Source organism: Ostrea edulis, chromosome 5 (assembly GCF_947568905.1).
Source record: "Ostrea edulis chromosome 5, xbOstEdul1.1, whole genome shotgun sequence".
In the NCBI taxonomy this organism is placed as follows: Eukaryota; Metazoa; Mollusca; class Bivalvia; order Ostreida; family Ostreidae; genus Ostrea; species Ostrea edulis.
In genome coordinates, this window is record NC_079168.1 from 54,825,288 (window position 1) to 54,844,787 (window position 19,500).

General features: G+C 35.2%; 1 protein-coding gene and 1 pseudogene across 3 annotated transcripts in view; one reads left to right on the forward strand and one right to left on the reverse strand.

The window, feature by feature from the left end:
• LOC125652111 (uncharacterized) overlaps positions 1 to 10,540 on the forward strand; it is an 80,017-nt gene extending 69,477 nt beyond the window's left edge. For 2 of the 3 annotated variants that reach the window (XM_048881079.2, XM_048881080.2), the window contains 4 exons: positions 1,473 to 1,604; positions 7,139 to 7,324; positions 8,208 to 8,409; positions 10,115 to 10,540. In XM_048881079.2, the coding sequence (XP_048737036.1) occupies positions 1,473 to 1,604; positions 7,139 to 7,324; positions 8,208 to 8,409; positions 10,115 to 10,418 (824 nt within the window). In that variant the 3' untranslated portion in view covers positions 10,419 to 10,540. Of the gene's footprint in view, positions 1 to 1,472; positions 1,605 to 7,138; positions 7,325 to 8,207; positions 8,410 to 10,114 lie in introns of those variants that run through there. The other variant, XM_056164852.1, reaches the window with a different exon arrangement.
• Positions 10,541 to 13,765: 3,225 nt separating this feature from the next.
• Positions 13,766 to 19,368, reverse strand: LOC125651121 (uncharacterized; annotated as a pseudogene).
• Positions 19,369 to 19,500: the final 132 nt, after the last annotated feature.

Below are 19,500 nucleotides of genomic sequence, written 5' to 3' on the forward strand. Positions count from 1 at the left end.
AATTAGTAGTTATTTCGAATCATATATCAACAATACCTGTTGAAGAAGGAAGTCTGTACAATGTGTGTTATCTAGACGTATTTACCACGCAGACTACATGGTTTTTTGTTGTGTTTTTTTGTTTTTGTTTTGTTGTTTTGGTTTTTAGGCTTGTCAATCAATGTTAAAAGCGGAGAGAATTAGGACGTGCCTAATTCGTCCAAAGAGCTGATTCAAAATCATTTTTGGATTTTGGATCAGCTTTTTGGACGAATTAGGCATGTCCTAATTCGATCCGCTTTTAACATTGATTGGCAAGCCTAAAAACAAAACAAAAAACAAAAAAAAACAACAAACAAACAAAAAACAACAAAACAAAACCATGTAGTATGCGTTGTAAGTAATAGTTATTGTATGTTTATTTCGGTGTATCTTGATTTATTTGAATGAAGGGCGGTGACGAGTGTGAAGCACGAGTCTCCGCCCTTCGTCCAAATAAATCAAGATATACCGAAATAAATATTCAATAACTTACTTGTATCATGACCAATTAGAAATTTAATATCTCTCGTGTGACCATTGGTTATTGCACAATCTTTTTAATCACCCCAATGAAAAGTAAAGTTTTTGTCAGGTGATCGCTTGGATATTTTCCTCTTCCCGCCATGCATGTTCATCGCGCACTTCTCGCCGGATAGAGGGTGAGAGCGGATGTGCAGTATGTGTCTGATCAGAGCACCTCAACTATGAACATTGGCGATTTACACTATTTGGGTGAACAGTTTTTATTCAATGATGATCATGAGGATTTTCTCACAAGCATGTGATAATCACACATTTCATGAAATTAAACTGGGAGATGATAAAATGGATATCGATGCGGTCGCGAGCCTAGATCTCGTGAATTCTAGTTTGGACTTCACCATGTGTTGAAATTGTCAGGTGGTGTTCAATAATTTATTTACACAGCAGAGTTTTAAAAAATATGCAAATACAAAAAATTATACCAGGCACTAAAATGATTTTGTATCTCCAATTATTGTACACTTTTTATAAAAGGAAAAACACCACAGCCGTGATACAAATACGTTTGTAGATTAATGTAGTTGTAATGCTAGATGTATTTATATGTAGCTTTTGTTATTCTCTGTTAATATTGGTCACATTATGTAATTCTTTTCGTTTGTTATGAAGAAGGGACGTCCCGAAAATTTGACTATCTGGTTGTTCGTGTCGTTGGTCATTTTAGTGCCTGGTATAATTTTTTGTATTTGACCTTGTATCCATCTTGTGGATCCGACACTTTTAGGTATCGGGTGTTTTTAGAACTTAGTGCCTTTTAATATATATATATATATATATATATATATATATATATATATATATATATATATATACATGTATATATACTTTTGGCTTTCATATTATATTACTCAGATGAGACAAACGCTGCGTACCTTTTAAAAATTATACATCTCTTTTGCATTATATAGCCCGACAGATATGCGAAGATGCTACACCTAAATGTGAAATCTACTTAAATTTGGATCCCCGTGCTTGTGAAAATGAAGATTTTGTTTGGCACACGTGTCCCAAAACCTGTGGTTACTGCGATAATATACAAGGTATATATATTGTAGCAATAGTTTATGATGACTATTATTCCTATGGTTTTATGAAGATATCTTGATGCATGTTGACTAGCCTAAGGGTTTAATTCACAGTAGTGGCAGGTCTGGACGGGAGATGACACTCCCTCTTTTTGGGTTGAACATCTTAAATGAATTGTCTTGACTTTTTAAATGTTTTCCATAGTTCAGCATATTTCCTCACATGATGGCATCATTCTCAATTGTGACAAGACTGATGATTTTCCAGAAATGCTTGTAACGAGACATTTCTCAAAACCGTTTTAAGCTGTAAATTCAAATCGACATTTTCAAAACGATAACGTCGGTCATACAGTACAGTACTTATGCACTAGTATTTTTAATCACATCACAAAGACATTGCTGCTTATCATGTGACGTATAATGCGACATATCTATCAGTGGCTCAGTGGTGAGAGCGTTTGTTTCGCGGTGGTTGTAGATTCGAGCCATGCTTGTACCAAAACCGTGTCAAAAGACCTCAAAATAGGTAGGAACCGCTCCTTAACCAAACGCTCAACATTTAGAAGTAAGAGTCGCGGGTCTTTCGGTTGAGACTTGGCTCTGCGTGCCATGAATAGGTTTAGATATGTAACTTTATCTGTAACTGGTAACCTCTTCATACGGGTTATCGATGAATTATCGAAAAAAAACAACGTAAAATGGATAAGCAAACAAAATCAATGAAACTAGTGATTTTTTTTTTACCTCCTCATATATCTGTAGCAGTAACTGGTTACGGTGCTCGCGTCACAAACGCTTCGATTTCGCCAAACTTAAGATATTTAGCATTGATAAGGATTTTTCCTTCGCAAATGCCCGACATCAAAATTGAAAGTCACGGTCTTTTAGATATATTTCTTTAAAGTGGAGGTCCCGTGTCACAGTAGGCTTAGGCACGATAAAACGGAATCCCTCGCTGCTACAGCCTTGAGCGTCATGCATAGGTCTGTGGCACTTCACCTACAGCTGGTGTCGTGGTTCCGATCACCCAGATGTTTGTTTTTTGTATACTCCCCACAAACTTTGTAAAGTATCTTTTCTGAACACAAGGCGAGGTTTATCGAAATTTTGAAAGAATCTTGTGTTCTAGTTCCTGTGCCCATATAAACTACATTAAAGCTGACATGAATTAATATAGTATAATTCTATAGGTCCGCCATATTTCTCTGCTAATCTGCCATATTAGTTGGAATTTCTATTGTTATATGTATCAGGGTTCGCATGGTATATAAAGGGACGAGCTTTGCTACGCTTCACTTCACATCAGTGTCTTCGATTTACCTGTGCGGGTAGCTTCGACAGGTAACACGTACATCTCCGATACTAATTTATAGGACATCAAGAAGAAATGAAATCACGTTTTGGAACACCACGCAGTGCTGAAAATCATAATAAACATATCGTACAGTAGTAAATCATTCTAAATATATATATTTGATATAGAGCGTCTTTTCTTTACGTGAACGTGCGTACATTTGCAGTAAATATGTCAACACTATACAAAAATGCGGAGAAATATTTCATCTATTATCTATTGATAAAATGGAATAAGGAAAGGGTATACAATCTATACCATTGACAATTACTTCAAGTAAAAGGCAAAGACATAAATACTACTGTACTTATAAAAATGGCTTGCATGCTCGCCATGAAAACGCATCGAATGCGGACGACTATTTACCTGGGCCTACTCGTAATATCTGTAAAGGACCGCAGATGTACGTGCAAATTTGTCGAAAATACTCTAAGTAGTAGTAAAACTCCCTTTATTTGCATAATCCATGAAACAAAAAGATGAACTCCATTTGCATTCCAACAGTAAACAACATTGTCCATTGTACAGACCGCGACACACTTAGCCCGTGCCGATCAGCTATCTTCAATCAGGGGAAGTATCAGAGTAGAATATTTACCCCGTATTGTGCATGAATCCTTATACCATATGATTTACTGGTCAGGGTATTGCAGATTTATAAATCAGGAAATCATTTAGGTACATAAATTTGCATATACAACACTGTACGAGTGTATGGGATGGGAGAGAGAGAGAGAGAGAGAGAGAGAGAGAGAGAGAGAGAGAGAGAGAGTGAGAGAGAGAGAGAGAACCGATGATCTTGTAATAACCGTGCTCTTATTAAGACAAATGATATCGTTAATTCAATAAAAAGAGAACAGTACTAGTAACTCAATATTGCTCTCATTAATTGATAATACTGATTTATTTGATTCATTTAAAACGCGCAATAAATAAAAATTAAACATTTTCAAATAATATTATTTTCAATTACTTCATTTTATGCTGATTTGGCGCTCAATAGGTCTTATATGGTTATTACATGTACATTTTGCTTTGCAACACATGGATGTATACTAATGGTATGGTGTAGAATTGCACCCTTTACCAAGTTTTCCTTCATTTACACAGTGTAAGGAATGGTAAACCAAAATCACAAAACAAAATGCATAAAGACCAAGATATTTTCAAGGAACTTCATTGATGAATACATAAATACATGTATTCAGAAAAATCGAATGCATGCATTGCAGGACTATAGCATTTGTGTGTTTTAACGTTTTTGTAACATGCCATAATGATTACTTTCAGGCTTGAGTGTAATTTATTCATAAATATTTTCATTTCGTAGATCTGGCGCAATGGCCATACCGCTGAACATAGAAATTTCAAATTCAAATGTATTCGATAAGATGTTAGTATTCATAAATCAGTAAAATTCGTGTTGATGTTTTATTTGATATGATACAATGTCAATATACTGTAATGCATTAGTAGGATATGCAAAAGGCAAGAGTATAAACATTTTCTTTTTTCATTATCAGTATCAATATCTATATGATCACGAAAAAACATTATATAATCTATATCCGGATTCATTTAGACCGATTTAGATATCAATAAAAACAAAGCTGCATAGTTTGGGTGAGGGGTTTCTAATGAGTCTGATGAAATTAAAAGAAGGAACATTTGCATTCAAACTAGATGTACTTCAAAATGAATTCATTTCTCCTCTGACTGAAAGCATGTTTCTAATTTCGGGAACGAATCTTGCATACAAAAAATTAATAGGGGAACACATAAATTCGAGCTCCTTTGGAATTTAATGAAATGTAGATATGCACATTTCTTTCAACACGTATTGATATGTTGTTTCAGGCACGAAAACAGGGGGTTGCGGTGGGCAGGAAGGCTGGTTTGCTTTCCCCACTTTTTTGACAATTTACTTTTTTCCCGTTATTCTAACATACAAAGTCAGTATTCTCTACATGCACAGTTCAAACTAATATTTTTGTTTTAAATTGTAATGAATTCAATTATAATCATCAACTCCTGTAAGTTTCCAATATATTGTCAATCACAAATTTTTAAATAGCTGGAAATTTTTAATGCTTGTAAGCTTACATTTACATAAGTAATCAAATTTCTTTCCTTCTGTGAAATGATAGATTGTAAATCGAAGTAGGACGCTCTCTCTCTCTCTCTCTCTCTCACTCTCTCTCTCTCTCTCTCTCTCTCTCTCTCTCTCTCTCTCTGTCAATGAATATGGACATACAGAGATCGTAAATAATTATATGGTTCCAAACGAGACAACAAAACTATATTTTCGTTTATAAATTTCCTTTTATATGTGTCTTTGTGTAATCAGCTGTTTATTATGGATTGCAAATGTGATACCCGCATTTTCACACAGATGTATATTTTCGATCATTATTCCCTTATTTGTATATCCAAGATCATCGAGAAATTTTGAATTGTGCACGCAATATATCCAACCAGATATTAGATTCCCGATTTCTCTAAACTGCAAAACCTCGACCAGACAAGCATTCAATACAGGAAAAATTTTCGACTCTGACATCTCCACCCGATTGAAGACACCCTGTTTGGCACGGATGAAGTGTGTCGCAGTCCGTATAATGGAATGACAACGTGTTGTAAAGTTCTAACGAGATACAAATGGAGTGTATCATTTTGTTTCGTGGATTTATCAGAATAAAGAGAATCTAATATTTTCGGTAAGTGCACATCTCCGATACCTGTTGAATAGACGCCCGTATTTGATACGGGTTTTGGGGGTGGGGGGGGTGGGGTGGCGATTATACCTTGTGCATTGCATATTATGCATATGGCATGCGCCTTTATTTTGCAAGAATTGATATAAATAACATATTTTATGCTCTTTGTCTATTCCATTCTTTCAGTATGTAATTGGCAAATGATTTATCCGCATTTATTTTATAAGAAAATGCAAATACTTGCAAGTATGCAATGTTGCATTAGTATACAATCAATATTTTGTAATTTTGAGCAAAGCATAATGTTTAAAAATCTTATTTTATTTGTTTCTCATTCCCTATATATTACAATAGGAGATGTGCACTGGTCGAGTCCACCTAGGAAAATCACTCAGGTGTGACAATCACATTTGGGGTATATACGGGTAGAGTAAATTAGGCTACCTGAGAGAAATATGGCGGATAAGATGAGAAAGGTGTACGTATTTATTAATTCATGTCAGCTTTAAATCGAACTCGAAAGATTTCTACTAAAAGAAAAACAGATTCAGTATTTACAGTGTATGATATTTTTCTTCTGGAAAAGATCTACTTGTACTCTCCCTTGCGTAACTATTGTGCAAGTGGAATGAACTAATTCCACCTTTGTGTGACGTCATAAGAGTTTGCAAAATTAATGATTTATTTAGATTTATCTATGATAGGAAGATAAATTTTTCTGGAATAGTCAGATATGAATAATAAATGATACGTCTTAAATTAAAAATATCAAAACCAAGGGCAGTAACTCTGTTTTCGTTTATTTTCTTAACAAGTCCATTTTGCGACATATTTCCTTTATCTTTCAAAACATTTGTATATTTTTGTAAAGAAACAATTTCATAATGAATACTATCATATTTTTGTGAAATTTTGATTATGCTGTTTAAGGAAAATTGCAATTTTCTGAGGTTGATCTATGATTCTATTTATGTTTATCTCGCATCTTATAAAGTGCGATTGCCTTTATATTTTAAATGATAATTTATTAGTTTTAGCAATTGAATTAATAGAAATCAATTCACGTTCTATACTTTTATCAGATAATAATGCGAGGATGGAGTTACCTTAAAATACAATATTTTCAATTAATCCTAAAAATGTATCGTTTATACAAGAAACTCCCAATCTTTATCGAGCATCGTATAAGATATATTGCAAACTCATTTTTTTTCATTAACGTCCTATTTGTTTTTTACAAGATCAGTGCCATTTCACGGAATATTTTATCTTCTATAGAAAGTGTCCAGATGTAGGGAGTATACATAAATGTCTGGAAAATCAAGACTAATTCCTGCACATGGCTCAGAATAAAAGCAGGGGTGATACTCAAAGGAATGTCGAATTAGAGATGTCCGTTACAACATTTATATGTTTCGATACTTCGCATTAGTGATTTATCATAACAATATGCCTCTGTTTTTTGGTCATGGAAGATAATTGTCCTGTACCCTGCGTGACCCCAGATAGCAACACCGAACTTGTCAGGTCTGCTGCCGCCCTGTCCACCGGAAACGTCTTAGAATACAAGTGTAAAGCTGGTTTCTCTCACGTTGACGGAAATCTCCACAGAGCCTGCCTCAGAAATGGGACATTTTCCGGTTCCCTGCCAGTCTGTAAAGGTTAGATGTCATTCTTATCTTAGTGGTTTAATTTTTAAAATACAATGTGTATGAAATAACTTTACTGAACGGTGAGATGTCAATTGCTTTGTGAGAACATACATGTATGTTGAATCAAGCTATTCTATATGTACTCCTAATCAGCCCCCCCCCCCCCCACCTCCCAATATTTTCTTTAAGAAACAAACAATAATCATTTGTAAAATCAAACAGTATTTGTAGATTTTCAAGAGAAGGAACTTAAACTTGAAAAGTTAAACGAGATACGATTAGACTTTTACATAATCTCAGAATGATAACCCATGGGTTATTTAATCTAACACTGATGTCTATTGGGAAAATTTATTTCATCCATTAAAGATGAAGAAATGGGGTTGTTTTGTGGGGTTTATGGGGAAGGTGGCGCTCGCGGTACATGTACATGTATATATATATATATATATATATATATATATATATATTTAAAAAATATGAAAAGAAAACACAGATTTCCCCCGTAAAGCTTTAGAGCTTATATATGCATGTATAATATATATATATATATATATATATATATATATATATATATATATAGTCAATTAGTATGTTTAAAGAATAGTTCACCGTGCAATCTTTTTACAAATCTGAACAAGGGGGAAAATACGGAATGTCAGTTAAATTTTTTATATAAATTTTAGTTGATAATAAATAAAATATGGAATAATGATTCAATTATTTATCCTGAAAATAGCAAATACTTCATCAGGGATGGAACACCACAAACATATTGATGGGGAAATTTCACAGGCCGCTCCCTTAATTACTAGTTTCATGATTATTAAACAAGAAAGATTTTGAAACGAACTTGATACTCAATGAACGGAACTATTCTCTATTATTTCAGCATCCAGTACGATAGCGGAACCCAATAATGCCGCACCCTTACTCAAACTTCGGAAATCGTTACCTAAAAAGCATTCTTACACCGCCATGAACGATATGATGAGAATAGAAAAATCTGGAAAGATCGTCAAATGGCAATTTTACAGCGAGACAAACGGAATCGCTAGTTTACAAGTTTGGAGACCAACTTCTACTGTTAAAACGTGTGTACTTAATGTCAGGGTTGTTTGCTTCATGGGATGTAAAACAATGGAATCATAGAATGATTTAATCAATAGATCAATCCAATTATGCAGAAGTCATCCCTCATGCTACCATAGCTTTACATCCCCATAACTTTTATACGTTTTGAAATTTACTTCTTTTCTTCATCAATACCCTAAGACTATCAAGATTGGTTGATATAAATCTATCGTTGATTATTAATGGGATATATTTCCCCATGCACCGCGACTTATTTCCCCCGAATACAGATAACGCACAGTACGTTGTTGTCCTCAATTCTTGGCGCCAATATTTGGAATAAATAGAAAATTAATTATATCTGATCGTAATTACATGTATATTGTCACTTTAGAAATTTGAGTTTATGTTGATTTGGCACTCCATAAACCCAACATCAACCTATTTTCTATGATATAAAAGAGTTGTCAAATACACCAATCAATCTAATTAAAATCAGATCCTAGGATACGCTCACAATCGCTACCATAGGATCTGACATTACCCCATAGGGGGTCGTGTCCGCATGACCTTTCGCTTGAAATATTCATGAGAACTGTCAGCCAGTCACATTGCGTCATGCAAACAATGGTGGCTATTTTCACGGTTTCTGGCAATTCATAAACAAGTTGCAGTAATAACTGTCACTGGATTCTGGGCGTTTTCTGCTTTTGAAGCCAACCCCACAAGTACTAATTACTTCCCCTTGCCGAACGTGGTCAATGAGGGTAATGTTGCTGTGCCTGTCAACCAACTTTCAGATGCTTCCCCTTGTCCTTGTTTAATGGGGATGCAGCAGTTGTACTGCTATTCTGACTTCTTTTTCTATTGGGCGACATTCCGATGTCCACTTCTGCATCATACTTTAATAGATATTCTATTGAACATGGATATCAACTGCAGACTAACAACTCAACTTTATGAAAAACGGGATGATTTCAGCTTCTCCGTCGTCAACTTCCCATATTTATGTAGCAATATTGTATTATCACCAGCATGTGGTGTTTATATCTCTTAACTGATTCGATACCCAAGAGTTTGTTCTACGTATGATCAGTCTTTAAATCGAGGCAGGCTACTGACAAACAAGTTGATGGTGCAAGGCTTCCAACAGTCACGTTTAAAGTAGGGGTCTAGTAGCGTGACGTCATGTCCGGATCGAACTCCGGTATTGGTTCACGTACTATTATTATCAACCGTAGTTTTACATTTACCTGTATGTCGTCTGCAAAAATATTAGTACACAATTTACTACCATCCACGTTCATCTATAACTTAAAGATGAGGTTGTTCACTTTAAAACTTTTTGAAAGGCATGCATAAGTAAACGATAGTACGATATCAAAATTACAGAGCAAAATTACACGATATCTGTTACAAATATTTTATGCGTCTGCACCTTTGAGATCTGTGGCCGAAAAGATTGCGTACAGCAAACCCGACCCTTTGTATGAAATATAAACGAAGCCATCCGAGCCAGACTGGAATGAGTACAGCCTCTGATCAAAAGCAAATTTTTTTTTGTAAATTAAAGACATCTAGTCTGTATGTACTAATAGCTTATCGTTTCATAGTACTTGTTGCTAAATTCGATCGAATGGACATCTCTAATATAATATTTCTGCTGTGTATCAATATTAAATCCACCGTTGAAAGTAACGTTTATTCCATTGAATATTCATATAGGTACACTTTGATTGGTCAGAATGAGATTTCTGAAACATATGAAGGAAGAATTCGTACATACGAGGTGTCACTTGATAACCAGATCAAGGTTCAGTCAGGAGACATGATTGGCGTATTTCCCCTCAGTGCTGAAATTCCGTATGAAAGATGCAACACGGCCGATGTAGGAGCGACGTATGGTTCCGTAATGATGTCAGTGAGCAGGAAATATACAACTTCTGGTTGGACAGTTTTGTCGGATTATTCGTTCAAGAATAGTAGCTCCATCTGCAGTGTCATACCCGTAACTGCTTTCATTCGGTAATTACCACGATTAAAATTCGGTTGATTTTCTGAAACTACTTGAACGATATTTCACACTAACAATGTTTTAAAATTCAAGTCAAACCAATAAAATTTAGTGTGCAGCATTTACTCTTGCAATAATTCATGCATTTGTTTTTCATCAAATATCAAGAATTTGTCTATATATATAAACAAGGAATTGTTATTTTTGACAGATGTAGCTTCATAACTGCAACTCTCTGCGCATACAAATTGGATAACGCGCGTCAGCGTGTTATGAAAATTTGTTTGCACACACTTTTGCAGTTATGAGACTACATATTTCAAACAAGAGCCCATGGGCCACATCGCTCACCCGAGTCACCTTGGACTGAATTTTAAGATTCTTTTATCAATTCTTATTCCCATGAAATGTTTGGCCCCATATTGTGGCCCCAACCTAGCCCCAAAGTATCACAACATAAATGAAAATGAATTCGCATCGAGCAGAAATGCCCCAATACCAATTTTTTTTTAATTTGACAATATTTTCTTAGCACATAACAACAATATCAAAGAATACACATGTAACATAAATGCAGTTGGTTGTCCTGACATATCATTTGATTTATATATTCAATATATTATCTGTCATAAAAAATTAAATAACTATCATGCATATTATAGATTACATGACGAGATTCCGAACAAAATATGTACATGTGATGAGTATGAAACAACGGAATAACTTTCACACAGAGATTATCAATAATATCATTGATCCACAAAAAGGCAACAAAAAAACTGACCTATGTAATTATACACCTATTAGGTTGACTAATTGCGATTAGAAGATACTCGCCTTTATCATCGGAAAAGGGTTACAACAAGTCATTGATAAACTCACAAGATCAAACGGCATACATCAAAGGTAGATTTATTGGCACAAATGCACGGCTTCTGTTGGAAATACATGTATTGGAATATTGTGAATCAAATAATGAAGAGGGTATTCTTTTATTCTTAGACTTTCAGAGAGCTTTTGATTCTACAGATTGGAACTTTAAAACATTTTTTTATTATTTTTTTTTTTTTTTGGTTCTCAGATTTTGAAATGGATAACCATTCTATATGAAAATCCTGTCTTTAGAATACAAAATAATGGTTGGATCTCTAAAACAAGCTTAATGAAAAGGGAATCAGACAAGGAAAATATAAAAGGTTTCACGAAAAACAATATGGGCACAGAGATAAAACTTCTACACCATGCAGATGATGCGTCATTGTCATTATTAAATGTATTTAGTCTATGGAAAACGCGATAGGTTTAATAAAGTTATTTAGTCAAGCATTAGGTATGCAATTAAACTTGAAGAAAACAGAGGGGATTTTACTTGGACCCCTTAAAAATAGATAAGAAACTTTATGTGATGTTAGAATTACAAATGACCGATGGCTTGGAATATATATTGGTCATGATATTGAAAAATGCTATGAGAAAAACTGGAATGATAAGGTTAAGAAATTAGGAAAGAAAAACAGAAAACCTACTCTCTTTGGCAAATGTACAATCATAAATACATTACCACTGAGACAATTATATTATAGTGTCACGATTCTGAACTACCCAACTGAAGAAACTTTGAAACCTATTCAAACATTGATTTTTAATTTTCTATGGGGAAAACATGATAGAATTAAACGAAATACCACAATTGGGAATATTGTTGATGGTGAAGTCGGCATTGTTGATGTGGAATGTAAATTCAAATCGTTAAAAGCTATGTGGATAAAGCGCTTATCCAAAAATATTTGTACCAAAAAAAAAAACCTTTTTCGAATCTTGTTTCAGTAAAAATTGATAGATTAATGTAAAGTTTTAAAAATATATGCATCAGCAGACAAGGTTCTATCACAACCTATTTGGTTAAATGAAAATTTCCAAATAAAAGAACATTAACTATTTTACACTCATTGGCCAAAAGATGGGATTCTATACGTAAAAAATCTATATGACCAAGATGGAAAATTTCATAACATAGATTATTTATACAGAGAAAAACACCAACATAAAGCAGAATGACCACCCCGGGTAAACCGCGGATGGTTACTATATTATTTATGGAAATTTATTTAAGCATATCAAGTAAAATTGGATGTTATCTACAAAGCTTAACTGCATGAATATGCATATAAATGTCAATCCACCTCAAGCATACGTAATGTTTCACATTCACAGTTCACAGTTCAAATGTCACAAATTCAAAACATCAGACCCAGGTTGTATGCCTCAGTCAATCCACATTAAACATACGTACTTGTTTCACATTCAGAGTTCACAGTTCAAGTGTCACAATTTCAGAAGATCATACCCAGGTTGTAGGCCTCGGTTGCTTTGGTGTGCGCAAATACCAGACGTGAAAAAGTCATGACAGAAATAGGGAATTCCACCTTTCAAGGCTCATGGATAATGAAACTGAAAAGTAACAAGCAACAATACGCCAGCAGAAAATAGATCATAATAACTTTAATGGGCTGGGAGGGTGGGATATAACAGAAAAGCATTTTTTTAAAAATCATATTGATCATCCCAAAGTAATGCACCTACTCTGTATCCGATGGGTGGTTGAAAAGGAGGCAGATCGTAAAGTTCCCGGTTTTTTTATAGTGCTTGAGCCGCAGGCCGAACCCGAACAAAATTATAGAACGTTTTCTCGTAAAATAAAGTCATCTACTTTATATGCATAAAATAGATGATCTTATTTATACAGAGAAAAACACCAACATAAAGCAGAATGCTTTGTTTAAATTTATTTTGACGAACATTGGCCGTGGCTTTTAATTTTTTTGTGGGATGCCATTCAACAGAAAAACACATGGGCAAACCCACACATCATTATCAAATTCAAATACATCATTCAAATAATGAAAGGTTCACATATAGATATAGACTGCATAAAAAACGACCACCCCGGGTAAACCGCGGATGGTTACTTATTTATGGAAATTTATTTAAGTATACCAAGTAAAATTGTATGTTATCTACAAAGCTCAACTGTATGAATATGCACATAAATGTCAATCCACCTCAAGCATACGTAATGTTTCACATTCACAGTTCACAGTACAAATGTCACAAATTCAAAACATCTGACCCAGGTTGTATGCCTCAGTCAATCCACATTAAGCATACGTACTTGTTTCACATTCAGAGTTCACAGTTCAAGTGTCACAATTTCACAAAACCATACCCAGGTTGTAGGCCTCAGTTGCTTTGGTGTGCGCAAACGCCACATGACAGTGAACCAATCACAATGGTTCAGAGTCATCCCACACATGGGGGAGCACCCAAGCAACTGAACGACCCCCACAAACCAATTTGCCTTTCTAACAGAAACCATCGGGATATACCCGCCCTAGTTTTAAAGTGAAGAATTCAAGCCCCCCTTGTAGAGTATTTAGGAAGATAGAATTGCCCATCTCATTAAGATGGAACCCATCAGGCATCAAAAACTGAGAAATGTTATGGATTAAGTCTGGGTACTTGATGTAACAACCATCTAACTTTAACACAGTGAAAGCTGCAATACTATTTACCTCAATCCGGCATCTCTCCATGGCTTTACTATCCACAGAATGTCTCCATTCTAAACGTGGGAGTATTTGTGACCAAGCAAGGGTTGACTGTGGAAAATGAGTCTTAGTCAACTGTAATTGTGACCTGATTTTGGACAGGAGCGTGTAAAGATCTAAATACCCAATATCATTCCCCCAACAATGAATGACCATGATGTTTGGTGCTTCTTCCAAATGTGTAAGCCAATTTAGTTTTTTATTTAACTTAAGTAACTTCAAACCTGAATATCCCTGCCACCAGATATTCATGTTTAATCTATACAGTCCTAGACTTGTCCCCCCTGGTCTGTCTAGTGACTCCCTCATAGCATATTTGATTATGGATGAACCTACACACCACACTTTAACTTCAGGAGATTCTACAATTCTAAGAGAGAATTAGTAAAGACTATATCATATACGAGTGGAATTTATTTGCTAAACCCCAGCATGTGTCTAATTGGACATCTAATGTATTTTTGGTATACCCTCTTCACCGCCCTGCTTGCATTATGTCTTCTTGTGAACAGTCAGCCTCGAATGCAGCTGTGGCTGCTCCTATCCTAAACGAATGGGCCCTAAAATGCCCTTTCTCTCCCAGAACCCCCAAATCTCGGTTTAGTACTGAGGAGAACTGATGTCTAGTAAGTGGATTTTTCCTAAATGAATGAAAAGTGGTCCTACTATATGAGGTCTAATCCTCAAGTAATCAATCACGCTTGCAACTGGGCACAATATACCCCCACCACTATCTATGGCCAGAGAAACACCCCTCCCATGTTGGTCAGATTTAGATTTTCTAATGTGCACAAACATTTTGGAATAATTAGTTTCGAAAGTGACATATGTCACTTGTAAAATAGATTGGACATCATTCCCAACCGACAAAGACAGCTCGCTAACTCTAAGGAAAGGAAAAAAGGCTAGCGAATATGCTGCTTTAAACAACTTAGCTTTGTAACTGTCAATGCAAATGGATGGTAACACTTGAACAATTTTTATAAGGAGCTGTAATGTGATGGGCAACCGAGCATCAGTTGACCTGCTCATCCTCTTCATACCTTCCAGCAGTTTACCCACTAAGAAATGTTGTGTTAGATCTGCCAAATTTTGAATTTTACATTGAAAACTAATGGCTGACAGGTAAGTTCTGGCAGTGGCATATGAACAAGTTTTACAAGACAAATAAGCAATAAACTGCACAGTAGCATGGAGTGAAGGGAGTCACAATTGATCATAACCAAATTCCTTACGAAAAATATAGAATGATTTTAGCCCTGTTTCATATGATGCCTTGGTATTCTTAGAGATTGATGCATCTAGCAACTTTTTCACCTGAATTTGTAAATCATGTTGACTAACTCTACTGGGATAGGCTCTGGCATGCTGCTTGCCTCTGGTACCAGCTTCTTGAAACGGTACCACTTTTTACGAGATATAGAATCTGCAATCTTAATATCCATACTAGATATGTGCTGAGCCTTAAATATAACACCAAACAACATGAGTCTAAACACAAAATGCCTGACTAACTCCATTACTCTTTTGAATTTAGGTGATTGGCAATTGATTACACTGACCAGAGAGAGATTATCAACATGAAACTGAACCTTCTTGTGTTGCAACCGATTTCCCCATAACTCTATTGCTAACACTACGGGTACAATCTCTAGGAATGTCATGTCTCTAATGTCGTCCAATCCAATGTTGTTGCCATTGTAGAAAAAACCAGTCACCCCTAAAATAGCCCCCACAACCTAGCTGACATAACCCCGCACTATCTGTAGATAATTGCAGCACATTAGAATCTTCCCACACTGTATTTGGAAAATATGCTACCCCATTGAAGTGATCCAAGAATACGAGCCACATCCTAAGGTCACTTTTGATTCCTACTGACAATCTATGATGATGTGGTTTAACTACTCCACTAAATGCGTTATACATTCTCCGAATTTTACACTCATTGGCCAAAAGATGGAATTCTATACTTTAAAAAAATCTATATGACCAAGATGGAAAATTTCATAACATAGAATATTTCTCTAATGTAATACAAAACAAGTATAACCGGATTTGCGAGTATACTTTGCTTAAACGAACTTTCAAACAATTAGAAAAGATGCAAGACACTAATAAAAACAAGTTTATATAACGAATAACAACAAATTCTTATCGGGCAACAATGAAAAAGTATATTTAGATGAACTTCGTTGTTATGTAAGCTTTCATTTCTAAAACATTCATTAAACTGAGAAAACTTTGACAAAACTTTTCAATGTTTACTTCAAAGAACACAGAAAATCAATTTAAACATAAAATAATAAAATGCAGAGATAAACAACTTGAACAATAAATCCATGAGTATCTTGAATAAAAACGTATCCCTTTTATCCAATAAATGTAATGTGACGAAAGATATAAAACACTTGATATTTGATTGTAAAAATGTTAAACAAATATGGGAAGTTGCGCGTAATGTGTGCCATTTAAACATTCAGTGGAAACACATTCTTATTGGTTATTTTGTTTGGTCAAAAACCGAAACACACAGTTTCTCAGTCTTTTGTTATATGTATATATGTTTTCAAAATAAAAATGAAATTAAGATTAAAATCGTACTTATACTCCAACTGCCCTTTCAAAAGATGAAATTCTTCAAAACCATGCTTCCCTTTTAGACACATTTAATATCCCAGTCAATGGGTCGAATGAATATGAGTTACCGTGCCTATACTGGATTCCTAAACTACATAAAACCCCTTACAAACAAAGATACATTGCTGGATCTAGTAAGTGCTCTACCAAGCCCCTATCTTTGCTCCTCACGAAAATATTAACAGTTGTGAAGGAGAAACTTCAAACTTACTGTGTGACTACATATGCCAGAAGTGGTGTTAATCAAATGTGAATTCTAAAAAATCCTAAAGAAGTTTTAGTGAACTTGAAATAGCAGAATTTTTCCGAAATCAATAACATTAAAACCTATGACTTTTCAACACTATACACGACCATTTCTCACGATAAATTAAAGACTAGACTTTTTGATATCATAGACAGTTTCTTCTTCAACAAAAATGGAAAACGGAATTATTCATATCTAGTAATCAGTCATTCAAAAACTTACTTTGTTAAACACCACTCTGATTCCACGCACAAGTACTCTGAAGCTGAAATAAAAAATATGCTAGAGTTCCTCATTGACAATATCTTCGTGGTCTTTGGTGATCAGGTCTTCCAACAGTCTGCTGGAATTCCCATGGGCACGAATTGTGCTCTTTTGCTAGCTGACCTGTTTGTATATTCATATGAAGCAGAATTTATTCAAAAACTTCTACATGAGAAGAAAAAATCTCTCGCTGTGGCCTTCAATTCGACATTTCGATATATCGACGACGTTTTGTCAATTAACAATAATAACTTTCATTCATATGTCCATTTGATATATCCCTGTGAGCTCGAAATAAAGGACACCACAGAGTCGTCCACTTCTGCTTCATATTTATATATTTTATTGATAGTAGACATTAACGGCAAACTGACAACTCAACTGTATGACAAACGGCATGATTTCAGCTTCTCCATCGTCAACTTCCCATATTTATGTAGCAATATTCCATTATCACCTGCATATGGTGTTTATATATCTCAACTGATTTGATATGCAAGAGCTTGTTCTGCGTATAGTCAGTTTTTAAATCGAGGTAAGCTACTGACAAACAAGTTGATGTTACAGGGGTTTCAACAATCTCGATTGAAGTCAGCATTTCGCAAATTATATGGTCGTTATAACGATCTCGTTCGTCAATACAACCTGTCATTTGGATCAAATGCTGTCTGACGTGTTTCATACCGATTGTTAGGCCGTTCTTGGCACGTTGATGTTGACTGCGGATAACTCCGTTTACCTGATCAGGATATAGGTTTCACGGCTGGTGTGACCGGTCAGCGGGGGATGCTTACTCCTCCGGGGCGCCTGACCCCACCTCTGGTATGTCGAGGGGTCCGTGTTGGCGCGGTTGTCTATTTTGTATTGCTTATGGGAGTTTTGGGATTGGTCGCTGTTCGTTGCCTTCACCTTGCATTTGAACAGAGACCAGAAATAGATAAGGAGGTTGAAATGTACGTAAAAAAAATAATCTTTTATATTACTAAGACATTTATAAGAAATTAAAAATTAGATTAAATGTGAAACTGTTTTCTGTATTGTCAATGTGCTTATAAATGTTTTTTCTTCTTCAACTACAAGGAGGCGACCTATCCTCCTGTAGTATTGGGGCTGTTTATAGACTGCTTGCATTATATGATTTTTGCTGTTCTGAATAAAACCAAGGTCACAAGGTCATTGACCATGGTATGATATGAACACATTACCATTAGAAATCTATATACAAACTATGAACGCTGCGTCTTAAATAGTAGATATTAAATCGGTAATATTTCTATTAAAATTAGGTCAACGTTCCTGGTGAAGGTCACAAGGTTAAGCTTCATAAAATAATGTCTTGCCATAAAGAACCTATATACAAATTAGAAAGCCCTACCTTCAATAATTCACGAGATATTGGATAGATCAGGGATTGTCTTAAAAGGTAGGTCAAACTCCAAGTTCAAAAGATCTTGCCATAAAATAAATCTATGTACAAAATTTGAAAGGATTTCTAAAGATTTCCCTTTACATTCATATGTATAACTTTGGTCCCCTATTGTGGCCCCATCCTACCCTCGGGGCCCTGATTTGAAAAATTTCAATCTGCGCTATGAAAGGTGTGGATAAGGAACAGTGATCAATCTCATAACCGTATCATGTAATTGTCATCTTCTCTGGCCCAGTGGTTCTTGAGAATATTTGTAAAGATGTTCCCTATATACTTGCATATAAAACGTTCGATTACCCCCTAGGACGATGATTCGAATAAATTTGAATTTCCACTATATCAGTAAGCTTTCATGTAAATGTCAAATTTTCTGGCCCAGTGGTTCTTGTGAAGATTTTTAAATAAACCCACCCTAGTTTTGCATTTTTGTAATTATCTCCCGTTTGAAGGGGGTATGGCCCTTCTTTTTAACAAACTTGAATTCCCCTTTCCCATGGATGATGTGTACCTAGTTGGATTAAATTTGGACCAGTGGTTCTGGAGAGGAAAATGAAAATGTGAAAAGTTTACAGACAGACGACGTACAACGGGTGATCAGAATAGCTCACTTGGTCTTTTAGGTGAGGTAAAAATGAAAAGAAAATGCTAGATAAATTTTGATTTATAAGATATTATTTAAGACTAGGTACCTGGGACCCAGTCAACAGTCTTTTTCACTTTATTGGCATCAATGCACTGAATAATGTCTCTGGCTTCAAACATTGAATTTATAGTCATTCACTAGGACACCGCACTCCTTGCCTGTCACAATCGAGTCCATTCATCTTTATGGTGTTTAGAGAATCCAGCTTACCTACAAATATGGACCAAAACGAATAACCTTGCAGTGTAATTGTAGTCTCCATTATT